Consider the following 26,499-nt stretch of genomic DNA (forward strand, 5'->3'; position numbering starts at 1 on the left):
CTGTTGGCTACGAGGCCTAAGACACGACTGTCCTCACAAGTAGAGTCGGGCTGTCGCTTCAGTCTTTAATGGCACACCCTCCCCTCCTAACCCACAAGCCCTCCTGGGCCTGTTCAAGCTGGCCCAAGCTGGACAGGCTACCTCACCATTCCTTAACTTTGGCTCCCACCGTCCAGGGACACGTTACAAGTTACACCCCCACACCCAGGCCCCCGCAGAGAAGACTTACCCCAGGCCTCGGCTGCAGCCACGGCCTGCCTCCCCTAGCCCAGTCCTTCCTGATGTTCGCTCAGCAGGTTCTGACTGAAGGAGGGATGGGCAGACACAAAGTTACAAACCAATTTTCCAAATGACCGTTTCTTCAAGAGGACATAATTCCAGAGGAGAAAAGCGAACAGACACCAAGTATAAACAAAGGCTCTTCTGTGTGACTCTACTTTAATTAGAATGACAACTAATTGAAAGCAATTTAATGTTGGTTCATGAAAGGTTAATGGAATTCATGTTTTGGAGATGCCGAATGCAACAGAGACTTAGCCGGAAACACAAATCTAACCTTTATTCTCTTTAATTATTCGGTCAGAATAATTTCCTGGGAGCAGGTTTAGTCTCTGGATGGCTTTAATTAAGCACCGGTGAACTTTGAAGTTGACATCAACTCATCCAGCTGCAACTCAATTTTCAAATTAATCTGCGGTCTAACACGGAGGTGTTTGGTGGCCTAAGCAGGGGAGAGCTGGGGGCAAGTAGGAGACAGGCTTGGAGCCTGACAGTATTAACCGATTCTGGAACTTCCTCTACCTTTCCCCCACCCTTTCCAGTGGCAAGGCAATTCCATAACCTAAGGAAAGTGGCTCGGGCTGAGCTGAGCAACCAAGCCGAGACCTCCTTCCTTGGCTTTTGGCCCCAATGCTGGGGACAGCAGACCCCTGTCCAAGGTGCGCCCTGCCTCCCACCTCTGCCTCCTGCCCTCTGCCCACATCTCCCCACTCCAGAGATAGGCTGAGACCGTTAGGAACCCTGGTATGGCCCTCCTGTGGGGAGGTGCCCTCAGGAAACGCTCCTATCGCCTACGTGGCTGCCTGCACTTCAGCCTGGTCCCAGCCTCAACCTCCCCAGTCTGCCTTCCAAAACCCAGCTCCTGGATTCTTTCGGTTGTACCTGATAGCCAGGCCCTGGCCCTTTTCACCTGCTGATGACTGGGAGGCGACCCCAGCGCTTGCCACAGCCTGGGGCAGCATCAAAGGACTCCCACCAGACCGTGATGTTTACACTTGGCTCATCTGGCTCCTGCTTGTTAAGCAGCATAAAGGACCAGGGCCTTGAGGTACACTCAAGTGACTATGACAAAGCTCAAGGTCACGGACAAGGTCATGGGCAAGGAAAGGCATGATGTCCCAGGAGGGCTTTGTCAGAACTTGAGGGAGGAAAAAAATTCTCTAAAGAATGCCATTCCCAGCCACTCTGCTTGCCCTGTTTCCATTAGTATTTGCAGCAACTCCCTTGGAAATCGGTTCTAACCCATTCCAGACCCTGAGCAGAAGCAGCATCTGCCCAGCCAACATGTCCTGAGGCAGCACGGCACCCCCTGCATCCTGGAACCACACAAAGGTCGGTTCCCGATTCAAGCTCATGCAAGTGACAGCTGACAGTTGCCAAGGCCAGAAAAGGCAAATGACCCCTCCCACTCCTGTCCGCACCTTGGGAGGTGGCTGAGCCACCACAGCTGCTCTCGTGTAAGAAGAGCAAGGCTCAGCTGATGCCTCCACAACAGCAGGGGCAACCTATAGCCAAGGTGCCAGAAGCTTCCCAGAACAGAAGCCACAGCCAGGGGCAGTCTGTCCCACAGCACCAGACCCCCTCTGACCACACGGAGCACGCAGATTGGGACAGGTGAGGGACAACGGCAGAATTCCTCCGTAACAGAAGAGTTTCTTGGTCATATGGTTTATCAACTCTAAGCCACTGAAACATAGACCCTGAAAAGGGCCTAAAAAATTTTAAGGTGTTTCCTTAAATTTAACCACAGTGCTCGGCACAAAGACATCTGACTCATCTTTGGATCCCTGGCACCTAAGAGCATGTGCGTTTGCGCCCTCATGAAACAGCTGGCAGAAGTAGAGGATGAGTAGAAGTCCTTGATAACCCTGGGTCAGAGGAGCCTTGGACAACCAAAGACAGCCAATGACCTTGACAAGAAGAGCACTGAGGACAGGATTCCACTTTCCAACCACACCCAACTTGGGCAATTTGGGGGGCTAGATTAAAGTCTGATGCAACCCAGGGGCGCCTGGGTGGCTCAGTCGTTAAGTGTCCACCTTTGGCTCAGGTCATGATCCCCAGGTCCTGGGACTGAGTCCCACATAGGGCTCCCTGTTCAGCGGAAAGCCTGCTTCTCCCTCTCCTTCTGTGTGCTGCTCCCTTGCAAAATAAATAAATAATGAATCTTTAAAAAAAAAAAAAAAAAAGGTGATGCAACCCAGAATATGGGCAAAATGTCAAATAAATGTATTAATTGCTGAGAGCAGGTAGTATCCCAATTTCTAAACAATGAATCATTGCCCCTCTACTAATCAAAGTCAACAGGTCAGAAAGTAAGAGGTTTGTACAATCTGCAACTGTAAGAAAAGTCTGGAAGGCTTGGGGAATGGAAACCTCAACACCAAACAAGCCCAGGGAGCCTGCCTAGAGCTCCACACACAAAGGGAAGGAAAAGTATACACATCAAAGTCAGCCGGTGTTTAAAGCCACCACTTCCTTCACCAGGCCCCTGATGGTCTCACATCAGAGCCACACCAGACAAGAGCCCACGCAGCAGAAGGAAAGCTAGTCAGACCCTGAAAGGGAATCGGGGTGACAAGAACCAAGGAGGGGGCACTTCTTTGAAAGGAGAAGTATAAAGGAGCCATTTGCAACCTTTCTCGCTCTTGTGCACCTGAAAAGAATTCTGACAATCTACGTGCGCCCCTTTGTATATCTAAGCTTACAATGAAAACTTTTAGATGTTATGTTTAAATAGCTACAAAGAGTATAGTTTTGGGTGTCTGACAGGTATTGGTGTAAACTATTATAAATGTATTCAGTGGCACATAAATAGCACTGCAATTAGACACCTCCCTCCATCTAGTTAAAAACACAAATGTGTCTGTAACAGAAATTTCTCCTTCAACTTTTACTGATTCTCACTTCACTTTTCCACCTAAACTTTTACCTGCCCCCCAAATTTTATCTTTTTCTCTAAGATTTTATTTGTCAGAGAGAGAGGGAGCACAAGCAGGGAGAGCTGCAGACAGAGCAGGCAGATGGAGAAGCAGGCTCCCTGTTGAGCAAGGAACCTGATGTGGGACTCGATCCCGGAACCCTCGGAACATGACCTGAGCCGAAGGCAGATGGTGAACTGACTGAGCCACCCAGGTGCCCCTAGAAAAACTGAAACCAGAGAAATGTTACCACTTACCAGAATGGCAAAGATAAAAAGTCTGATAGAGCATTCTGCTGGCAAAAGGGAGGAAGAACCGGCACCCTCACCACAGCTAAGTAGGAATGCACACCAGCACCGTCTCTATCAGTGACGACCAGCTATCAAAACTAGAAACACACATTCCCTTTGCCTTGTCTCACTTCTAGAAATTACCCTACAAACATTCACCAACATTTACGATGACATGGGAAGATCATATACTAAAGCAGTGCTTATAAAAGCAAAAAATTTACGACTAACTACCCATCAAAAGGAGACTAGTTAAATAAATTCTGATGTATTCATAAGGTGGGATAATTCAGAAAAATGAGGCAGAGACTCATTTGATGGGGCACGTCGACATGACACAGAAGCCAAATCTGGGGTGCACTGAAGCACGGGAATGAATGCTGACAGAGACGGTGATCATTCCAGTGTGAGGAAATCACACTAGAACTCTGGAAGAGGAGAGGAGAGCGCATCTTCACAGGGAAATGTCAACAATGCAGAAAGAATGATAGAACGGAGAATCACATTTTTACAACTACGTTAGTATTAAATGCTTCAGACAAGAATCACCAATTACTACTACACTGCGTGTAAACGATGGGATGTTCCCAGTCTCAAATACCACCCCACAGATTACTTATTAATTACAAAGGGGAAAGGGTATCTTATAAGGGAGAAATCCGGCAGACAACAGCTGAATAAAGCTACCCTACCTTTAAATTGCTAATAATAGGACAAGCTGGTATCAAGCTGAGAATACCACATCAGATCTGAAGAATTTCTGACAAATATGTTTACCCTCAATCCAATCATAAGGAGACAGTAAGACAAATCCAAGTTGAAGGATGTTCTGCAAAACACTGCCCTGAACTCTTCAAACTCTTCAATAAACGACAGTGGGGACTATTCTGGATTTTAAAAAGCTAATGGGACACGGGAATTAAATACAACATTTGATTGGCTTCTGGCCCTAAAACAAAAGTCAGTTAGCATGGGGCGCCTGGGTCGCTCAGTCGTTAAGCATCTGCCTTCAGTTCAGGTCGTGATCCCAGGGTCCTAAGATTAAGCCCCGCATCGAGCTCCCTGCTCAGTGGGAAGCCTACTTCTCCCTCTCCCACTTGCTTGTGTTCCCTCTCTTGCTGTCTCTCTGTCAAATAAATAAATAAAATCTTAAAAGAAAGTCAGTTAGCACTGCTGGCAGGAATATAAAATGGTAAAGCTGATTTGGAAAGTCTGGCAATTCCTCCAGAAATTAAACACGGAGTCACTACATGACCCAGCAATTCCACTCGTGGGTATATCCTAGGTACATACCCGAGAGAAATGAAAACACAGGCCCATTCAAAAACCCGTACACCAATATCCATTGAAGCATTAATAGCATATTCATAGTAGTCAAAAAGTGGAAATAACCCACATGTCCATCAACCGATGAAAGGATAAACAAAATGTGGCCTATCGATACAATGAAGTCGCATTCAGCCATAAAAAGGAATGAAGCACTGACACATGACAAGTGCTACAACATGGCTGAACCTCAAACTCCTTACAGGGAGAAGCCAGTCACAGACGATCACGTGTCAGATGATTATATTTACACAAAATGCCCAAAGAAGCCAAATCTAAAGAAAGAGAAAATGGATCGGTGGTTGTTAAGGTGGGAGTGGGGTGGGAGAGGGGAAATGACTTAACAGGACAGAACCTTCTCTTCGGGTAAGGAGATGTTTTAAAATTGATTGTGGTGATGGTTGCACAACTCTGTATACCGTAAAAACCACAAAATTATACACTTTAAATAGGTGAATTGTAGGGGCACCTGCGGGTGCTCAGTCAGTTGAACGTCTGACTTTCAAGTTCCCCTTGGGTCAACATCTCAGGGTGGTGAGATCGAGCCCCAAATGGGGCTCTGCCCTCAGCAGGGAGTCTGCTTGAGATGCTCTGTCCCTCTCCCTCCGCCTTTCCTCACCCATGCGTACACACTCTCTCCCTAAAATAAATAAATCGTTTAAAAAAAAAAAGATAAAATGAAATAGGTGAATTCTATGGTGTGTGAATTATATTCCAATTAAGGCTGTTATTTTAAAAAACACAACTATAAAGGACACATTGTTGGGATGCCTGGGGAAATTTAAATATAGAATATGTATTACATAGTATTGTTATCAATGTTAAATGGAGTGTGACAACTGTATTATGGCTACAAAGGAAAATGTCCTTATTCTTAAAGGTACTGCCTACAGTTTTTATGGCTGAATTATCATAATTCCATAGCTTAATCTTCATTGATTCATCAAAGAACAAATGTAGTTTACATATATTCATTATATGTGCCTGCATTTATAAGAGAACAAGAAAACACAAATATATTGCTAAGTGAAGGTTATACAGGTGTATACTATACTAGTCTCATAATCCTTCTGTAGTCCGAAGTTTTTAAAAATAAAAACTTGGAGGAAATACCGGAGAAGAATAAAATTTAGATTTTGTACAGACAAGTAAGGGCCTGCTAGCCTGTGAGGCTTCTGCTGGGTGTTATTTTACCCTCAGCAAAAGGTCACTGTTCCTTGCTACAGCAAGACACAGACTACCACTTTATATATAATAAAATCCCACCTTTTCTCAGCATTCATAGAACATACATATGTGAAGTCTACCAATGTGACAGCACAGGAAATTAATGTCTAAATGAACTGTGTGTTACAGGCACAGTTCACTAAGGGGCGAGCTGCTTTCTTATAAGGAACCATATGGTAATCATCAATATGCCATTAGCCTATTACATGACTTTGAGGAACCATTCTGTAAAGATTATCTGGTGTCTAATTAAAAAGAAAGAAATGAGACTTGGGTTTAAGATGCCTCTGGTATCCTGAAAGTAGTGTGAAAGGTCATTCAAAAGAACTTCAAAACTGAGATTTTTCATTCATGTATTTATTCCACAATCAAAATAAGTCATAATTTAAAGCCATAACATTTTGAAAAGGTAAAGGAGACTTTGTGTCACAGCTGCATTAATAAAACACACTGGTCTAAAGTACAACACTAAACAGGTGTTTTCTGTTCCCGAGGTGGAATAAATACAAACAATTACACATAAAATTTCACTAAAGATCTGAGGTGAGGCAAATAACCCTTGGCAACAAACTGTCCAATGAACAGAGTCAGGCTGCAAATAATTTTTAACATTTTACTGCAAGAAGGAAAAACCCCCAAGGTGTCTACTAGCATAAACCTCTGTTTCATACTCCTGGCCTTGGTTTCTCTCTTCCTTCCTCAATCACATCCAAATCCAGAAAGGCCTCTGTACCCCAAGCTCAAAAACACCACTCTGAGTCCCTAAGGACCTCAGCCCAGACTGCTATCAATGGGCCTGTGTGCAGCCTTCCTCTAGAACCTCCAAGGAAATCAGGAGCCCAAGGAGCAGCAGCATTTCTTTAAGCAATAGTTTTAACTGTCCAATGAGCTCTGATGGACCATGTGCATTTCATAAACCAAAATACTGCCTTAATATCTTCCTATTTCTCTGGGAAAATGTTAAGTAAACCATTCAAGTAAAAAAGAAAATGTTTACAGAGCAGTGAAAAATGAAAATTCAAAGGGTTTATGCCAAAAAGCAAACCAGTCCTCTGCAGCCTGAAGTCATTTGTTTCTGGGCTGCGAAGCCATGTAGAGAGCAATCAGGCAGTAGATGGTCCCCCCCAGCGTCAGCGCCATGGTGGTCCGGTAAAGCATTTGGTCAGGCAGGCCTCGTTTCAGGTGGATGGGCACACCATCGGATTTCTGGAAAGCAAGAATTATCAAGGACATGGTTAATAACAGAAAGATTTTACAGTTTAGGCTAATAAGAACAAATGTCTCTACTTTAGAACTAATCCATCGACACACTGCAGTGGAAAAAGCCCTAATCCATTAGAATGCAGAAAGAAAGAGCAGGATACGTTTTCTTATAAACGCAGCCACAGCCTGTAAGGCCAAAGCCATTCTCCAAAATGGAGCCTCGGGAACACACATGCAACAAATTCCACGTTTCAAAATAATTTACTGTATCTTGCTCAATTAGGAAAGCAGCATTGGTGGATTTTTTTTTTTTTTAAGATTTTATTTATTCCACAGAGAGAGATCACAAGTAGGCAGAGAGGCAGGCAGAGAGAGAGGAGGAAGCAGGCTCCCTGTTGAGAGAGCCCGATGCGGGGCTCGATCCCAGGACCCTGGCATCATGACCTGAGCCGAAAGCAGAGGCTCTAACCCACTGAGCCACCCAGGCGCCCCGGTGGATTTCTTTTAAATGCAAAGGTAATCCACAGTCAAATGACCACAGGCACAAGAAATGCCCTACATTTAGTCTGACCTCTGATCGTTCCCAGTGATGTCTGAGCACACCAGCTCAGTTAATGCGCTCTAGTCCATTTTGTATGCAGCTTCTTTCCAGTAAGCTGTTAAAGCCCTCTTTAAAAATGCTGAATCCATTATTTTGCAGTCTCCAAACTCCCTCCCCCCTAGCAACTCAAGACCCCAGTTGCCCAATCAAGTCTTACTTATGGATAAAAAGGGATTCAACTGACCAAAAGTCCCTAAACCGGTCCTGAATCTGCATACATTTCTGAGGCTGCAACAGGAGGAACACAGTGCCGCCCCCACAGCACCTGAGATGCAGGGTCACTGACCTCTCAGTTATCTGGATGTAGATTACCATTAATAACATTCTAAAATGCAATTCTGGCTTCTCTCTGTTGATCAGCAAACCCAAGAGAGCCTCCCCTACTTCGTTTTTGTTTTTTTTTTTTTTTTAAAGATTTTATTTATTTATTTAACAGAGAGCAGGCAGAGAGGCAGGCAGAGAGAGAGGAGGAAGCAGGCTCCCTGCTGAGCAGAAAGCCCGATGTGGGGCTCGAACCCAGGACCCTGAGATCATGATCTGAGCCAAAGGCAGAGGCTTAACCCTCTGAACCACCCAGGCATCCCACCACAGATAATCTTTTAAAAACATTGCTTCACTGGGGCACCTGGGTGGCTCAGTGGGTTAAAGTCCCAAGACCCTGAGACCATGACCCAAGCTGAAGGCAGAGGCTTAACCCACTGAGCCGCCCAGGCGCCCTGAGCCTCCCCTACTTCTAATAGCTCAGTGAATTTTAATATCAAGCAAGCAAAAAATAACTAGGAGAAAACTCATGGCCGAAATAAGAACTTATTCTCTAATGTCCGTTCTAGTGTCTTCTCTCACCTGGAAAAACTTCTGCAGCTCGGGAACTTTGTTTTTCCCAGCATAATCATATACAGGAAAATCAGAACTCAGTTTGGTTGGTGTGGCAAATATGATAGGTGGTGCTTCTGTGGAAACCAAAGGCCTTAATCCCTGTAGGAAAAAGGAAAATGTCAAGTCGAAAGCATGCCTGGGCTTATGAACAACCTTTCAACAAGCAGGCTGTCTGGAATCCTGGAGGCAGTAATTCAACCACACAAGAAGGAAGGAAAGGCTCTCTGAGTCTGCATTACAAGGCCTTTAATTTTAAGATTTAAAGTCCTTAAACTTTCAACAAAATACCTTAGTCCACTTTCCCACAGCAAACCCCACCGAGAAGAATTCCCTGCCATTAAGATGGGGGTGGGGGAGGAGGGGAAGCCAACATGTTCTAACTCCAGAGTAGACAGCAGAAAGTGTGCAGACACACAGTAAAAAAATCTCTCAATCTGGAGGAGCCTTTAATGGTAAGAGACCGGTCTTTCAGGACCAGAAAACAAAACATTTAGAGTAACTGAACCTTCTGGCATTAATAAACCTGTAAGTTAAACAGACACAGTAAAAAATAAAGGAAATTCAGTGTTCTCATCTGTGACATGTATCTAAAAGCACTGAGATCTAGCCCTGAAAAGACAGCAGGAGACACTGCGTGCCTAAAGCAGCGTGCCTGCCATGGGCACACAGCACACAGTCAGCAATATCCACTCAGTGACACTGGGGGTCAACACAAGTCTGCGATTAGCAGCTCGCTGGGCCACACGGACGGGAACACAGGCTTAAAAAGAACCTAAAGGGGGAGATAAATGAAGTACTGTCACAGACTACAACAAGGATAACCCTTAAAAACAGGCCGAGTAAGAGAAGCTAGTCAAAAAGACCACATCTTCTATGAGCCCATTCATATGCAAGTCCACAATAGGAAAATCTACACAGACAGAAAGTAGATCAGCAGCTGCCTTGGGTTGGGAGGTGACCAACAGGAGGGTAATAAATGCAGGGTATAGACTTGTTCTGGAAGTGACAAAAATGCTCTAAAATTAATGTGGTAATGGTTGCACAAGATCCATCAATACACTAAAAACTACTGAGTTATACCCTTTAAATGACTGAATGTATGGGATGTGACTTGTATCTTGATAAAGCTATTAAAACAAAAAAGAAGTACCTCAGGGAACTCTGGTTTTCTATCTGATAGAGTAAAGCCACAGTGGCAGGTTTATAGATGGTTCTCCAAAATAACCTGGAGATTAAGACAGGAGCTAAGAGTTACAAACCAATAAAATCGCATCCTTTTATATTAAATTCTAAAAGATAGGAGCTAAGAGTTACAAACCAATAAAACTGCATCCTTTTATATTCTATCTAAAAAAAAAATAAAATTTAAAGTTAGGAAGCAGAGTTCAAACTCAGCCTCTTTCATTTTACAGATGAGAGAGAAAATGGCTTTGCTCAAATTAACAGAATTGTCAGACCCCTGGTCCTTAATATCCTCAAAGACATAAAAACTTACTTATAACTGACAAGACCTAGTCTAAAGATCATATATTGAAAGCTTCAATGATACTCCCACCAGGCAAGCATTAAGATCAACAGGGCAACTAAAAGGCATTAAAGCAAACTTGTCCAGAAAGACCCTGAACTCACTTCCTCCAGGAATACACAAAATCTACACCTATACACAGAGAGTAATTCTGCCTGAAGAACTGAAGGCTGACTGGACAGCTTCTGCAGAGCAAAGGATAGAGGGACCACAAAGAGAATGGCAGGAAACAGAGACATAGTAACAACAGGAACCGCACCTGATGCTAGAACCGCAGTGGGGAGGGACAGCACTGGGAAGCCCACGCACAGATTCACCCAGCCTGGGGACAGGGCAAAAAAAACCCCAATCAGTTTCAAAGGCAAATAGAGGGCACCTGAGTAGTTCAATTGGCTTAAGCGACTGCCTTTGGCTCAGGGTTATGACCTGAGCCAAAGGCAGTCTCAGGTCATAACCCTGAAGTTCCAGGATTGAGTCCCTGGTGGGGCTCCCTGCTCAGCCAGGAGTCAGCTTCTCCCTCTGACCCTCCTCCCTGTCGTGCTCTCTCTCACTCTTTCTCTCAAGTAAATAAAATCTTAAAAAAGTAAAATAAAATAAAAAGCCAACAGACTATAAGTGAAGAACACCTCATATACTAATGCTAGAACAACTGCTAAATGGTGGGAGAACTGCTGGAACTCTCTCTGGTTAGAAGGTGCTAGGAAGCACCATTGTTTACGGTCCCCCTCTGCCTTGATAGTGCAGATGGGAGCAGGCACGCTAGCCGGCCTGCGGCCTCCAGCCCCGCCCACACGGGCTGCAGCTGTCCCCGAGGAATCCTCCACCACAGGCACCTGCCTCAGCTCCAAACATCCCACCGAGGCTGCCCCAGCACAACACAAATTAGAAGAAATGTTAAAGGGACTTTTAGCCAAAAAGAAAAGGCCGTAACTGGAAGAAAATTACAAAACAAAAAAACCTCACTGTTAAAAGCAAACATATAATAAATGTAATAAACCAATCACTTATAAAACTAGTATGAAAGTTAAAAGATGAGTAAAATCAATTAGCTATAAAATTTGTTGAGAGTCACAAAATAAAGATGTAAATATGACATCATATACATATACATACACGGGGAGGATTTAATAGTGATTTTAGAATGTGTTCAAACTTAAGCAACCATAAGCTTAATATAGACTGCTATATCCTTAAGATGCTACATATGAAACTTGAGCTAACCAGAAACCAAAAACTTATAATAAATCCACAAGAAAATAGAAAAGAATCCTAGCAAAACACAAGTCATCAATTACAAGGGAAGAGAGGAGAAAAAAATTACAAAAACCACCAGAAAGCAATTAACAAAATGTCACCTATACATTACTTTAAATGTAAATTGTCTTTTAAAAAATGGGGCACTTGAGTGGCTCAGTGAGTTAAGCGTTCAACTCTTGATCTCAGCTCAGGGAGCTTGATCTTAGGGTCATGAGTTTGAGGCCCACACTGGGCTCCTGGCTAGGTGTGGACCCTATTTAATAAATTAAGTAAGTAAGTAAGTAAATGGTCAAAATGCTCCAGTCAAAAGACAAGGGTAATTCAGGGACGCCTGGGTGGCTCAGTCATTGGGTATCTGCCTTTGGCTCGGGTCATGATTCCAGCGTAATGGGATCAGTCCCACATCAGGCTCCTTGTTCAGTGGGGAGCCGGCTTCTCCCTCTGCCTGTGACTCCCCTGTTAGTGCACTCTTGCGCGCTTGCTCTCTCTGACAAAGAAATAAAAATTTTAAAAATCTTAAAAAAAAAAAAAAAAGGCAAGGGTGATTCAAAGAATAAAAAACAAGGGTCATCTATATGTTGCCTATTAAGAGGCTCCCTTCAGACCTAAAGACAGGTACAGACTGAAAGTGAAGGGATATAAAGAAAAATATTCCACACAAATGGAAGTAAAAAGAAAGTTGGGATAGTAAAAACTATTATCAGACAAATTGGTCTTTAAAACAAAGGCTGTAACAATAAACAAAGAAGGGCACTATATAAAGGGAATAATCCAACAAGAGGTTACAACAACTGTAAATATCTATGCACCCAACACAGGAGCACCTAAATATACAAAGCAAATATTAACAGACACAAAGGGAGAAACTGACAGTAATACAATAATAGTAGGAGGCTTTAACACCCCACTTATATCAATGGACAGAGAATCCAGACATAAAATCAATAAGGTAACAGTGGCTTTAAATAACATCAGACCAGACAGACCTAGCAGATATGTACACAGTCCATCCATGAGCAGCAGAATATATGTATTTTTCAAGTGCATCTGGAACATTCTCCAGGACAGATTACATGTTAAGCCACAAAACAAGTCTCAATAAATTTAAGATGCAGCATCTTCTCCATTCACAGCACTATGAACCTAGAACTCAATTACAGCAAAAAAAAAAAAAAAAAAAAACCCAAAAAACAAAAAACAAAAACAAAAAAAACCTGGAAAAGACCACAAACACATGGGAGGCTAAACAACATGCTCTTAAACAATCCATGGATCAAGGAAGAGCTCAAAGAGGGAATTTTTTTTTTTTTAAGATTTTATTTATTTATTTGACAGAGATCACAAGTAGGCAGGAGATGAAGATGCTTCACGGTTGAGCCACCCAGGCGCCCTTGTTGGGAGTTTTTTGATTACAGATACACTTTCTCTACTAGTAATTGGTCTGCTCAGATTCACTATTTCTTCCTGATTCAGTCTTTGAAGATTGCGTGTTTCTAGAAATTTATCCATTTCTTCTGTTGTTCAACTTGTTGGCATATACTTTTCATAGTAGTCTCTTAGAATCCTTTGTATTTCTGTGGTGTTAGTTGCAACTTGTCTTTAATTTGCGATTTTGTTTGAGCTCTTTTTTTCTTAATAAGTCTGCTAAAGGTTTATCAATTTTGTTTATCTTTTTGAAGAACCAGTTCTTAGTTTCATTTTTTTAAGTCTCCAATTATTGATTTCTACATAATCTTTGTTATGAGCATTTTGTAATGTATATAATTATAGAATCACTATGTTATACACCTGAAATATAATAAAATATTATAAATCAACTATATTTCAATTAACCTCCCCCCACAAAATAAACATCATTTCAATTTCTTTGACACAGTCCCATGAATGGGCATGAACTGTGGACTTTTCTGCACTGCATCCCCTCACTCAGCATATATGACTGAGCACTTACTCTACACTGAAAATGCACGATAACTAGGACAGACACAATCCCTGCCATTATGGATATTAATGTTTTGAAATAAGAGCCACTAATTATGTACTCAGACTTTGTTATATGCCCGGCATCCTGTCAAGCATTTGACAAACATCATCTCATTTAATCCTGCCAGCAACCCTACCAAGATGTTACTATACCCATTTTACGGAGGAGAAAACTAGACCAGATAGGGCAACTGGCCCAAGATCGCATAGCAAAAAGAATGGTGTCTAGTGTCGAAAGTCAGGCCCCTCTAAAGTCTAGAGCCTTGGGTTTTTAAGTATTCTACTACCTGACCCTACTACCCTTTCTCAACTGTTGCTTAAAGGCAACAACTGATTTAAAAAGAAAGTTTTGTGAGTAAGCTGCTAGTCTAAATTTAGTATATAATACACTCAGATTCAGGAGTTAGAGATGGGACGGAAGGCCCTAACTACGGATAAGAACATTAGAAAGTATTGCTCTTTGAACTGAAGAATTTAAAACACTCCTTTATTCTGTGAGCTTTGTATTTTCTCCTATAAGGATCATTTCCCTTTGAATGCAAAAATAAAAACTTTTTCTACTAAGCAGCTCTGAAAATGGTTTGAAGTCAAATTCTTGTTTTGACAGAACTAATGTGAGAGCATTTTTAGAAAGGATTATACCTAATCGCTCAGTGTTTGTTCACCTATCAAGTGACTGAAAACTACAGCAGTTTTTGAACAGTACCATACGAGGAAAGGAGTATCAACCATCCTAATGGTTTGAAATAACTCCATATTTCCATTTTTAATACTGTAAAAGTTTAGAATATGGAATTTTCAAGTTACCAATAATCTAAGTATCTTATCCCATTAACTATTATAAATTGTATATTCTCCTCTAATCTTTTTTTCATATTTTAACATCTTTACAGTCAGGTATAAAATTCTACATTCTAGGGTCACCTGGGTGGCTCAGTCAGTTAAGCATCAGGCTCCCTGCTCAGTGGGGAGGCCGCTTCTCCCTATGCCTGTCACTCCCCTTGCTGATGCTGTCAAATAAATGGATAAAATCTTAAAAAAAAAAAAAAATTCTACATTCTGCTTTCATTTATAATCAGCATTTCTTTTCAGGACCCTACATAATCTTCATAAATAAATTTACTCTTCACATTAACCCTGTAAATGAGGTATTATCATCCCCTGTTACAGATGATTTTTTTTAAAAGACTATTTGAGAGAGAGAGAGAGAAAGCATGAGGGGGGACAGTCAGAGGGAGAAGCAGACTCCTCGCTGAGGGGGGAGACTGATGCAGGGTCTCGATCCTGGGACTCTGGGATCATGGCCCAGGGCAAAGGCAGACACTTAACTGGGCCAACTGGGCCACCCTGGTGCCCCCCACTCAATTACAGATGATTAAAACAAAGCTGAGATTCCATACGAAAGATGGATTCAAACCCACCCACTTTTATTAAACCATACAATCAATAATTCAGCTGTCCTGGCCCCACAAGTAAAAGGAATGGGTATTCACCAATCTGTCATTAAATTTGAGAATTTTTTTTTTTTAAAGATTTTATTCATTTGTCAGAGAGAGAGAGAAAGAGAGAGAGAGATCACAAGTAGGCCAAGAGGCAGGCAGAAGCAGAGGGAGAAGCAGGTTCCCTGCTGAGCAAGGAGCCCAATGTGGGACTCGATCCCAGGATGCTGGGATCATGACCTGAGCCGAAGGCAGCCACTTAACCAACTGAGCCACCCAGGCGTCCCGAGAATTTTTTTTTTTTAAGATTTTATTTATTTCTTTGACAGAGAGGGAGCGCGCGCACACGCATGAATACAAGCAGAGGAAGTGGAATAGGGAGAAGCAGGCTTCCCACCAAACAGGGAGACAGATGAGGGGCTCGACCCCAGATCCTAGGATCATGACCTGAGCCAAAGGCAGATGGTTAATGACTGAGCACCCCCAGGAACCCCTATTTCCTAGGAATTTAAGAGCAGTCAGTGCTTCCAATGTTTCAAGGCAGCTAGACAGGACTGACACTGGGGCTCCCAAGAGTGGGCTTGATCGGGAAGCTGTATTTACAGGAAGGCATCTAGAGCAAATCCCTTCCCCTATGCCCCTTCCAGGGTTGCAGATGTCCCAATACAGAAGAATTATGGGCCTCCCCCATCTCAATAATGGACAATAGCATCCTTCCAGGTTCTCAGGCCCAAATCCTTGGAATCTTTTTTTTTTTTTTTAGATTTATTTATTTATTTGAGAGAGAGAGAGAGAGCGCACGTGCATGCGCACATGAGTGGGGGGAGACAGAGGGAGAAAATCTCATTCACTGTATGTGAAGCCCTATACGGCTCAATCTCACAACTCTGAGATCATGACCTGAGAGCTGAGATCAAGAGTCAGATGCTTAAGGGCTGAGCCACCCGTGTGCTCAGAATCATTTTTCACACAGCTCACACACCGCAAATCCTTCTGGCTCTACCTTCAAAGTACACTCAGCATCTGACCACTTCTCACCCATCTCCACCAATCCACACTCTGGTCCAAACCCCTGGAATTTTTTTTTTTTTAAAGATTTTATTTATTTATTTGACAGAGAGAAATCACAAGTAGGCAGAGAGGCAGGCAGAGAGAGAGGAGGAAGCAGGCTCCCTGCTGAGCAGAAAGCCCGATGTGGGGCTTGAACCCAGGACCTGGGATCATGACCTGAGCCGAAGGCAGCGGCTTAACCCACTGAGCCACCCAGGCGCCCCAAACCCCTGGATTTTTACAAGAGCCTCCCAACTGATCACCCTCCGTTTCCACACCTACTGTCATGCAGCAACCGGTGACTACAGATGTCACTACTGAGCTCAAATCTCTCCAAAAGCCTCCTATCTCACTGAGCAAAACCCAAAGTTCTTACAGGGACTTCCAGGGCCATGAGATGCACCCCTCAAACCTCACCACCCTACCACTTACATCATCCCCTTTCTCTACCCCAGTCCCCTAGACGAGTCCCTTAAACCTCCCAGGCACCATTCTATCTAGAATGCTCTTCTCTGGGTATCCACGTGGCTGCACCCTCACCTCCTTCAGGTCTTTGCCCCTGTGTCACCTTCTCAGCAAGACATTCCCAAGACATCCTTTTAAACTGCATGTCCTGGGGCGCCTGGGTGGCTCAGTGGGTTAAAGCCTCTGCCTTCGGCTCGGGTCATGATCCCAGGGTCCTGGGATCGGGCCCCACATTGGGCTCTCTGCTCTGCAGAGAGCCTGCTTCCTCCTCTCTCTCTGCCTGCCTCTCTGCCTACTTGTGATCTCTGTCAGATAAATAAATTAAAAAAAAAATCTTTAAAAATAAAATAAAATAAACTGCATGTCCTCCCCCTTACCCTCCTAATGACCTATCACCCATTCCTGGTCTTTTTTTTTTTCTCCACAGAACTTATAATCACCGAACATACTGAATTTTACGTTGTTTACTGTGTCTCCCCGTACTGCAATGGAAGCCTCACGAAGGCAGGATTTTGGCATGTTTTGTTCACTGCTCTTACTTCCCAAGACTTAAAAAAGCGAAGAGCACATTTAAATATCTGTTGAATGTATAAATAAACTATAGCTTCACCACAACGTAGACTTAAATATTTCAGAACTAAAGTCATGTAAATCAAATCAGCAGTTGATGGCAGAGCCTCCCACACCTCCCACAAATGAGAAAACCAGTGAATGCTGTTCTTAAAATAGTGGACTAGAGACCAAGTGGAAATCACAGGTTTTGCTTTTTAATATCAAATCTCTGAGCTATTTACACAATCACTACCTCTACAGTTAAGAGCCATTCAACAGCAACAACATTTAGCAGTTGAGTTCTTCCCAGTATAATTTAGTTGCTCCAAAAAAATTTTTTTAAGATTTTATTTTTAAGGGGAACCTGGATGGCTCAGATGGTAAAGTGTCTGCCTTTGGCTCCGGTCATGATTCTGGGGTCCTGGGATCGAGCCCATATTCAGCTCCCCACTCAGTGGGGAGTCTGCTTCTCCTTCTGTCCCTTTCCCCTGACTTGTGTTCTCTCTCTCTGAAATAAATAAAATCTTTAAAAAAAAAAAAAAAAAAAAAGATTTTCTTTTTAAGTAACCTCTACACCCAATGCAGGGCTCAAATTCAGAACCCTAAGATCAAAGAGTCGCATGCTTCACCAAATGAGCCAGCCAGGTGCCCCCAGTTGCTCCAAGTCTTTTAAAGAAAAAAGTCAACTTGATTTCTTTCCCTTCAAAGTTGACTGGCCCAAGTTTCCCTCTTCTTCTACCTGTTAGATTTGAGAAGGAGGACAGTGGAGAAATAAGAGAAACACGATTTTTAAAAAAATTTTAAATCAGAATTTTTCAGTGCACTGATCTGAATTCACTCTGATTTAGGACTAGAAACAAATTTCATCTGCAGCAACTCAAGTTCGTTCTTTCTACCTGCCAGCAAGATATCACCACCTCCATGTTTCCAGGACACATCACACTCCGCAGGTCCAAAATCCACCCAGTTTCTCACAAACCTATTCAGGAGTTCCCTGTTTATTATAAGGAAAGCACCACCATCCTCTCATTACCCAGTCATCCTGGAGTCCTCCTTTCTCATCCCCCACAATCTCCCTCACTGGTTGCTAAATCCTTATTCCCCAGACTCCTTTCCCACTTGGAAGACCCTGAACTATTGTATGGGTTTAACAGACATCCCTGGTAGCGGTTTCTCCCAATCATATTCTCTCTCCAAGCATAGCTCTGTCATGGTACTTGCTCCTCCATCATAAGCCTTCCACGAAACTGAAGGTGAGAAGTATGCCCTTGTTTCAACCTCTGGACAAGACTCTACCACAACTTTCTCCATCAAGATGCTTTGTAAATTCCTGTTTCTGACAAAAGTAAGCCCTATCATCATAGACCCTTCATGATCTATCTCCACCAACCACAGCTAAACTTACTCCTCAATGATTCCCCTGCAGCCCCCTCCCCTCCTTCATTCTCAGTTTCCTTTACCTAGAAGGTCATCCTGCCCTCTTAACGAGAATTGTTGAGTCATAAGGTAGAAATGTTTCCCTTTTTAAGAAACTGCCAGACTAGGGACGCCTGGGTGGCTCAGTTGGTTAAGCAGCTGCCTTCGGCTCAGGTCATGATCCCAGCGTCCTGGGATCGAGTCCCGCATCGGGCTCCTTGCTCGTCGGGGAGCCTGCTTCTCCCTCTGCCTCTGCCTGCCATTCTGTCTGCCTGTGCTCGCTCTCTCTCCCTCGCTCTCTCTGACAAATAAATAAATAAAATCTTAAAAAAAAAAAAACTGCCAGACTATTTCTAAAGTGGCTGCACCATTTTACATTCCTACCAGCAATATAGTAGGGTTCCAGTGTCTCCACATTCTCACTAACACCTGTTGTCTATCTTTTTTTTTTTTTTTAAAGATTTTATTTATTTGACAGAGAGAAATCACAAGTAGGCAGAGAGGCAGGCAGAGAGAGAGGAGGAAGCAGGCTCCCTGCTGAGCAGAAAGCCCGATGTGGGGCTTGAACCCAGGACCTGGGATCATGACCTGAGCCGAAGGCAGCGGCTTAACCCACTGAGCCACCCAGGCGCCCCTGTTGTCTATCTTTTGATTTTAGCATGTGTGAAGTGATATCTCACCGTGGTTTTGATTTGCATTTCCCTAATGACTAACGATGTTGAGCCTCTTTTCATGTGTTTCTTTTTTTTTTTTTTTTTAAAGATTTTATTTATTTATTTGACAGAGAGAGATCACAAGTAGACAGAGAGGAAGGCAGAGAGAGAGAGAGAGGGAAGCAGGCTTCTCGCTGAGCAGAGAGCCCGATGCGGGACTCGATCCCAGGACCCTGAGATCATGACCTGAGCCGAAGGCAGCGGCTTAACCCACTGAGCCACCCAGGCGCCCCTTTTCATGTGTTTCTTAACCTCAATTTACTTTGACTTAGGACACAAAAAGATAAGGAAAATGCTTTTCAATCAACCACTGGAAAATACAATTACTTGCCATCAAGTTGATTTACAAAAATCTACCTGTACCATTGTGAGAAAACTAGTTTTTCCATATCAGGTTATTCAATGCATGTTAGGTTATTTACTTTACATAACACTGGAAGTTATAAATATCTACATTTTACAGGGTGCTAATGTTTCCAAGAAAGGAAAAACTGAAGTGCTCCTAACTGCCAAAGCCAGAACACCTGGTCTAGGGGATGCCTGACACAAGCCCTCCAAAATCTACATAGAAAACCTGCGCATCATGGGGCGCCTGGGTGGCTCAGTGGGTTAAAGCCTCTGCCTTCGGCTCAGGTCATGATCTCAGGGTCCTGGGATCGAGCCCCGCATCGGGCTGTCTGCTCAGCAGGGGACCTGCTTCCTCCTCTCTCTCTCTGTCTGCCTCTGCCTACTTGTGATCTCTGTCTGTCAAGTAAATAAATAAATAAAATCTTAAAAAAAAAAAAAAAAAACCTACACATCACTTCTTTCAACGAAGAGTTAGAAATCTTAAGTAACTAAGAAGATTACCTTCTCAAGAGAAATACCATTTAAGAGGCACTAGAAATCTGAATGCCCTACCTGTACCACACGCATCTCAGGATAATCTCTGCTCTGGGAGCCAATTTAATTTCAACATATGTTAGTTTCAGTCAAAAATTTTACTTCCTTGCTAAATCGCAAAACCTAGACTATGCTAAAATTCTATTTTAAAAACATCTACAGGCTGCCTGGGTGGCTTAGTCAGTTAAGTGTCTGCCTTCGGCTCAGGTCAGGGGATCAAGTTTGGCATGGAGCTCCTTGCTCAGCAGGGAGCCTGTTTCTCCCTTTGCAGCTCCTCCTGCTTGTGCTCTCTGACAAACATGTAAAAAATAAAAGAACGTCTACAACCACAAACAAATCAGTTGTGATACAGTCACACAATGAAATCCTACACAGCAATAAAAGGAGTTACTAATACATGTAACATGAATGAACCTCAAAAATATTGATGGGGGAAAAAGGCCCTACACAAAAGAGTACTGTGTGGTTCCATTTTCGTGAAATTCAAAAACAGCAAAAACAGTTTATTTATAAGAGTCACATGAGGAAGGTGGACAGGGATAGGGAAGGGAACTTCCTAGAGGTGATGGAATGTCCTATATGTTAACAGGGGTATGGGTTACAGTGTATGCATTGGTCAAAACTCATTAAACTGAAACATTTATGATCAGTGCACTGAAAAATACGCTTCTTCTATAGAAATAAATATGACAGAAATAGCTATTCCCCTGTAATCTGCAAAATAAATAAATCACTGTTGACAACTTCTTCTTTAGACCTCATTACCAACTTGGCTTCAATGACACCACACTGGTTTCCCTTCCTTTTTTTTTTTTTTTTTTTTAAGATTTTATTTATTTATCTGACAGAGAGAAATCACAAGTAGGCAGAGAGGCAGGCAGAGAGAGAGGAGGAAGCAGGCTCCCTGCTGAGCAGAGAGCCCGACGCGGGGCTCGATCCCAGGACCCTGAGATCATGACCTGAGCCGAAGGCAGCAGCTTAACTCACTGAGCCACCCAGGCGCCCCTGGTTTCCCTTCTAATCCTGGTTTGTTCTTTTGATAAATGTTCCTCCTCTACCCTCCCCTTCATGTTTCTGTAGTCTAATCACATTCCCACCTTTCTTCCCTATATGCTCCCTGGGTGATCTCCCCACCACAGCTTCTACTACCAACTATAGGCTGAAGACACCCAAACCTATTAAATTCCATACGCCTAAATCCAGCTACTACCAGACATGACATCATCACAAGTTCAACATTCATAAGCCTGGACCCTTCCTCCGGAATCCCCAAAACCTGCCCTATCTTAATTCTTTTTAGAGATTTTATTTATTTATTTGACACACAGAAAGAGCACAAGCAGGGGGAGCAGCAGGAAGAGGGGAAGGGAGAAGCCGTCACCCTACTGAGCAGAGAGCCGGGCTGGATGACTGGATCCCAGAGTCCTGAGATCTTGACCTGAGCTGAAGCCAGACACTGAAACGACTGAGCCACCCAGACACGCTTATTTTAGTTAATATTTTTTTTTAAAGATTTTTATTATTTATTTGACAGACAGAGATCACAAGTAGGCAGAGAGGCAGGCAGAGAGAGAGAGGAGGAAGCAGGCTCCCTGCCAAGCAGAAAGCCCGATGCGGGGCTTGATCCCAGGACCTGGAGATCATGACCTGAGCCGAAGGCAGAGGCTTAACCCACTGAGCCACCCAGGCACTCCAACTAAAATCACCTTTTAAAAAGATTTTATTTGAGGAAGACAGAGAGCAAGCGCATGAGCGGGAAGGGTGGGATGGAGAGAGGGAGAAGACTCCCCACTGAGCAGGGAACCCGATTCCGGACTCGATCCCAGGACCTCGAGATCACGACCTGAGCTGAAGTCAGACACTTAACCAACTGAGCCACCAAGGCAACCCTGAAATCTCTTTAAACATCATTCCTGCTTGGGCAAGTTACTGTGTCCCCCAGAAAGGAGGAGGTAACAAGAAAGCATCCCACCTGGGATCCTTACTATTGGATTCCAGCTTGAATATGTCACCAACCGTTCCCACACTTCTGAGGACAGGAATGAACACGATGGTATCTCACACTCAACTTCTGAAGAATTAGCTACCTATCACCTGCCAGTACCAACCACCTGCCAAAGACTACTAATGACGTGACAAGACACTTCATTTAACCTATACTAAGGCTGCCCTTGATGAAACTAAGCTCACAAAAAATTAAGTAACCTGATAAAGGTCATAAAAATAAAATGGCAAAGCCGGGATGTTAGCTCTTACTAAGAGTCTACAACTGAGTCCGAAATTCCCAACCAACAAAATGAGTGAAATCAGATTACTTTTTAGACTCATATTGCTGCAGTCAACCATTTTACAGCTGAGAAGCGTTTAAGGTCGTTGCGCATAACTGCCCAGATTCAAATGGACATTTGAAAGATCCCATTAAGTCCCTCAGTTCTGATCATACAGCCTCTCCGGCCCTTATGACTTCCCTCGGTGCTGTCATCCCAGCTCTCCAACCTCGTGCTTTGATGCAGCTTTTGGGGCTAGGAAGTGGGGATAACAGAACACTGCGGGGACCAAAAGTGGAACCTCCTTAAATAGGACAAAGTCTAACTTCAGACTCTTGCCACGTCGCATTCTGGGCCACGCCGACCCCACAAGCCACCCCACGACCCAGAAGCAACGACCTCGGAGGTCACCTTGACCCAGCTAAGTGCCAGGCCCAACTTCCGCGCCGGACCAGCCCGGCTGGGGAAGCAGCTACAGAATGAGCGGCTCTACGGCCGCTGCAAGCAAACGTGGAGAGGGGCTGGGACGAGGGGGGCGAGCCAAACCGAACCGCAGGCAAAAATCCCAGCCGCCTCCGGCCTCACGACTTCCAAGCGCAAAGGCTCGGGCGGCCGCTTCTGTCCGAGACAGCCCGGCGCTACCGGTACCTGCGGGCTGTAGGCGTCGGAAGCCCATGTTCCGGTCAACTTCTGCGTGAAGCCACTAAACTTGTAATACATGACGCCCGGTGTCCGGCTTCCCGCAGCCGCTGCCTGCGCGACTGGCCCAGAGAAGGACCCTGTCTTCCCTGCCGTCGCCTGAAGTCTCAGCCCAAGGACCCTGCGCCAGGAGACGGGCTGCCCAGAGAGCGCCTAATTTATAACATGCCCTCTTCAGCCATATCAGGGAGCAAGAAGCCGGAGTGCCAGGAACAAAAAAACAGCTCTAGGAGAGCTCAGAAAGCCACCGCAACGGGGTCTGTAGAAAGCACGAAGTTCCCGTCCCCGCCTCGCACACAGTTTTTGATTCGGGCAATGCCGAGACGCCGCAAGGAATGCGCAAGCTCCCTGCGAACCAGGCCAGAGGCGAAAGGACTTGTCAGGACCAAGGGGGGCGGAACTGGGGCGGGGCCTGGGGCGGAGGTCTGGGGGGGGGCGTGGAAAGCTAGAGTTGAGGGGTCACCCAGTTGGGCCTTGGGTGGAAGGCTTCTCTTCATTTAGCAAACTTGCGCAGAGTCTGGTTTCTTTTCTCCCCTCCGTAGGTCGCCTGATGAAGCGCCTCGCTCTCACTCAGTCGGAGAATGGACCCATTGGCCAGGCTTCTCCATCAACCTGGGAATGGGGGAGCAAATCGGAAGATGTGGAATCTTCTGCTGAGAGCTTTTTAGTACAGAGGGTTGTTAGCGGTTTCACCCCAGGAATATAAAGATAACTTCTTGGGTTTTGTGCTCGCTCGCTCTCGCGCTCTCTCTCTCTCTCTCTCGCAAATAAAATCTTTTAAAAATTATATCACATGAACCAATAATTCCATTAGTATTACCCAAAGAAAACAAAAACACTATTTCATAAAGATATGTGTGCACCCCTGTTTACTGCAGCATTATTTACAATATGCAAGATATAGAAGCAACCTAAGTGTCCATCAATAGACAAATAAGGAAGATGGTGGTGTGTATGTGTGTGTGTAGATAAACAGATATAATGGAATATTACAGAACCATAAAAAAGAATGAGATCTTGTTATTTGTGACCTCATGGTTGGACCCAGAAGGTATTATGCTAAGTGAAATAAATCAGAGTGAGAGAGACAAATACCACACGATTTCATTCATAAGTGGTATCTAAAAAAAATTGAGGGTTCCCAAGTGTGGCTCAGTTGGTTAAGCGTCTGCCTTCAGCTCAGGTCATGATCTCAGGGTCCTGGGATCAAGCCCCTCATCTGGCTCCCTCCTCAGCAGGGAGTCTGCTTCTCCCTCTGCCGCTTGCTCCCCCTGCTCAGGCTCTTTCTCTCTCTCTATTTCTCTCTCTCTCTCTCTCAAACAAATGAATAAAATCTTTTAAAAAATTAAATAAATAAAATCTTAAAAATTGAATAAGCCAACAAAAAGCAGAATCAGACCTATAAAGACAGAGAACAAACTGGTGGTTGTCAGAGAGAAGAGATGGGGGGTGGGGGGTGGGCTAAATAGGTAAAGAGGAGTGTAAGTTACAGTTACAGTAACACATTCCAGTTACAGAATGCATAAGTCACAGGAATAAAAGGCACAGCATAAGGAATATAGCAATGATATTACAATAGTGATCTTTTGGAACAGACAGTAGCTACACTTGCAGTAAACATAGCATAATATACTAACTTCTTCAATTGTGATGTTGTGCACCTGAAACTAATATAATATTGTGTGTCAACTATACGCAAATAAAAAATAATAATAATGAAGGTGTTTTTTAAGTACCTTTTTTTTTTAAGTACAGTACCTCTATTATGTGCAAGGTACTGTATGAAAGGAGTAAACCAGTTTCCTACCTCCAGGGATGGAGCATAGCTTTTCTTAGCTTTATCATCAAACTAGAGGTTTTCACAAGCATATTATGATGAATTTATGAAAGCAGGTGGAAAACCAATAGATGATACTAACTTTTACATAGTATTTCCCACAAATAAACTCATTTAATTTTTACAACAAGCCTATGGGGCAAGTGCTATTACTATCTTCATCTTTATTATCTTTATCTTCATTACCTTCATCAAAGGCCCAGAAAAGTCCCTTGCCCAGGTCAGCTCTTAGCAGCAGAGCTAGTCATCTGGCTCAAAATCTGTACTCTTTAGCACTACATTATAGAGAAATAGACATAAATTCATTCTGAAGAGGCTGAAGGCTGAATGTTCCAGATCTAGGGTCCACACCAGTATCCTGACTTTGCCAGGTGTAAGCCCAAGAGCCGCAAGTGTTCAGCATTGCCACTACTCGGAGGAGCAAAGGTTTCAGGCGTATTCATATGATCAGCCCAGCCAAAGTCGCTGCTTTTACAAAGCAACGTTGCCCTATAATAGAAAAAAAGATACAATATGGGTTTGAGTTGCAGTTTCTTCAAGGCTGAGCGATCTGCAACTTGTCATTTCCATTTTCGGAGCTTCATTTGCCTCTTCTGTAAAGTAGGAATCATCATCATCATCTTTCCCTCCCTAGTGTTCTGAGAATCAACAGTTCAGTAATTTATAAAGCTTACACAAATGTTAACTTGCTGATCTTACCTTTTAGTCATTTTACCTTTTTTCTTTTTTTTTTAAAAGATTTTATTTATTTATTTGACAGACAGAGATCACAAGTAGGCAGAGAGGCAGGCGGGGGGGGGGGGGGGGAAGCAGGCTCCCCGCCGAGCAGAGAGCCCAATGTGGGGGTCGGTTCCAGGACCCCGGGATCATGACCTGAGCCGAAGGCAGAAGCTTAATCCACTGAGCCACCCAGGTGCCCCGTCATTTCACTTTTCCATAGCTCTTGATGATATGTAGAAGTCTTTTCTTGATTAATTTAAGTTCAGCAATCAATCAATTAACAGTTTAATTAATTAATTTTAAAATGCTGGAATCACTCATACCAAGAAAGGGATATAAGCTTGCTAACAGATACTAGGTAAAAGGAAAGGGTTTTCATAGAGTTTAGATTGGAAAGAGGAATTAAATGATTTAGGACAGCTCTTCGCTTCCCTTCTACTGTCTTCTGGGCATATATTGGAAAATGAAAGCAGAGAACATTCCCCAACTTTTAGCAGCACTGAGGTGTACCAGCTTCTTGAAGTATAAAGGTGCCTGTCAACATTGGTTATTTTCCTAAAGTTCCTGCCATCTGATTTTAGATCCTGCAAGACATAAATTAAGAATCCTGAAAATGTTACAACAGCCGGGCTGTTCAGTGGGAGGTAAAATGTCAGTAGCAGAGTGTGGGCTGGGATGTCACATGGAGTGGCTGATCATAGGAAGATTTTGTCTCATTTCTCAAATAAAACCCAGCGCTCTGACAGCCCTGAACCAGCTATTCTCATTCTTATTTGCATATCCCACCCAGCATCAAAGCATGATCTTTCTTTATTTCATGATCCCTTCAGGTTGTTCCCTGTCCTCTTCGGAGGGGAAGTGACCACAGTTCCCAGGACAGAGAAGCTTGTCAATTGCCAAGTGATTGCAAGTGAGAGCAAACGCTGGTCTGGCTCTGGGTGAATCAGACTGCAGGGCCATGTCTCCATTTG

General features: G+C 43.7%; 1 protein-coding gene across 1 annotated transcript; it reads right to left on the reverse strand.

Moving 5' to 3' along the window:
* Positions 1–6,379: 6,379 nt before the first annotated feature.
* Positions 6,380–23,078, reverse strand: LOC125108724 (cytochrome c oxidase subunit 7A-related protein, mitochondrial). Its single transcript, XM_047744955.1, has 3 exons — positions 22,921–23,078; positions 8,691–8,822; positions 6,380–7,249 (listed from the first exon to the last, which is right to left on the reverse strand). The coding sequence occupies exons 1-3, from the start codon at positions 22,990–22,992 to the stop codon at positions 7,109–7,111; spliced, it is 345 nt and encodes a 114-aa protein (XP_047600911.1). The 5' UTR covers positions 22,993–23,078; the 3' UTR covers positions 6,380–7,108.
* Positions 23,079–26,499: the final 3,421 nt, after the last annotated feature.

Source organism: Lutra lutra, chromosome 9 (genome assembly GCF_902655055.1).
Source record: "Lutra lutra chromosome 9, mLutLut1.2, whole genome shotgun sequence".
In the NCBI taxonomy this organism is placed as follows: Eukaryota; Metazoa; Chordata; class Mammalia; order Carnivora; family Mustelidae; genus Lutra; species Lutra lutra.

What these genes read in the sequence shown, in the direction of transcription:
- LOC125108724 (XM_047744955.1), bottom strand. Translation starts at nt 22,992, where the DNA reads ATGTATTACAAGTTTAGTGGCTTCACGCAGAAGTTGACCGGAACATGG. An exon ending in CCGACGCCTACAGCCCGCAG is followed by an intron (nt 8,823 to 22,920) that starts GTACCGGTAGCG and finishes TTTTTCCTACAG; the next exon opens with GGATTAAGGCCTTTGGTTTC. An exon ending in AGCTGCAGAAGTTTTTCCAG is followed by an intron (nt 7,250 to 8,690) that starts GTGAGAGAAGAC and finishes CTTGCTTTCCAG; the next exon opens with AAATCCGATGGTGTGCCCAT.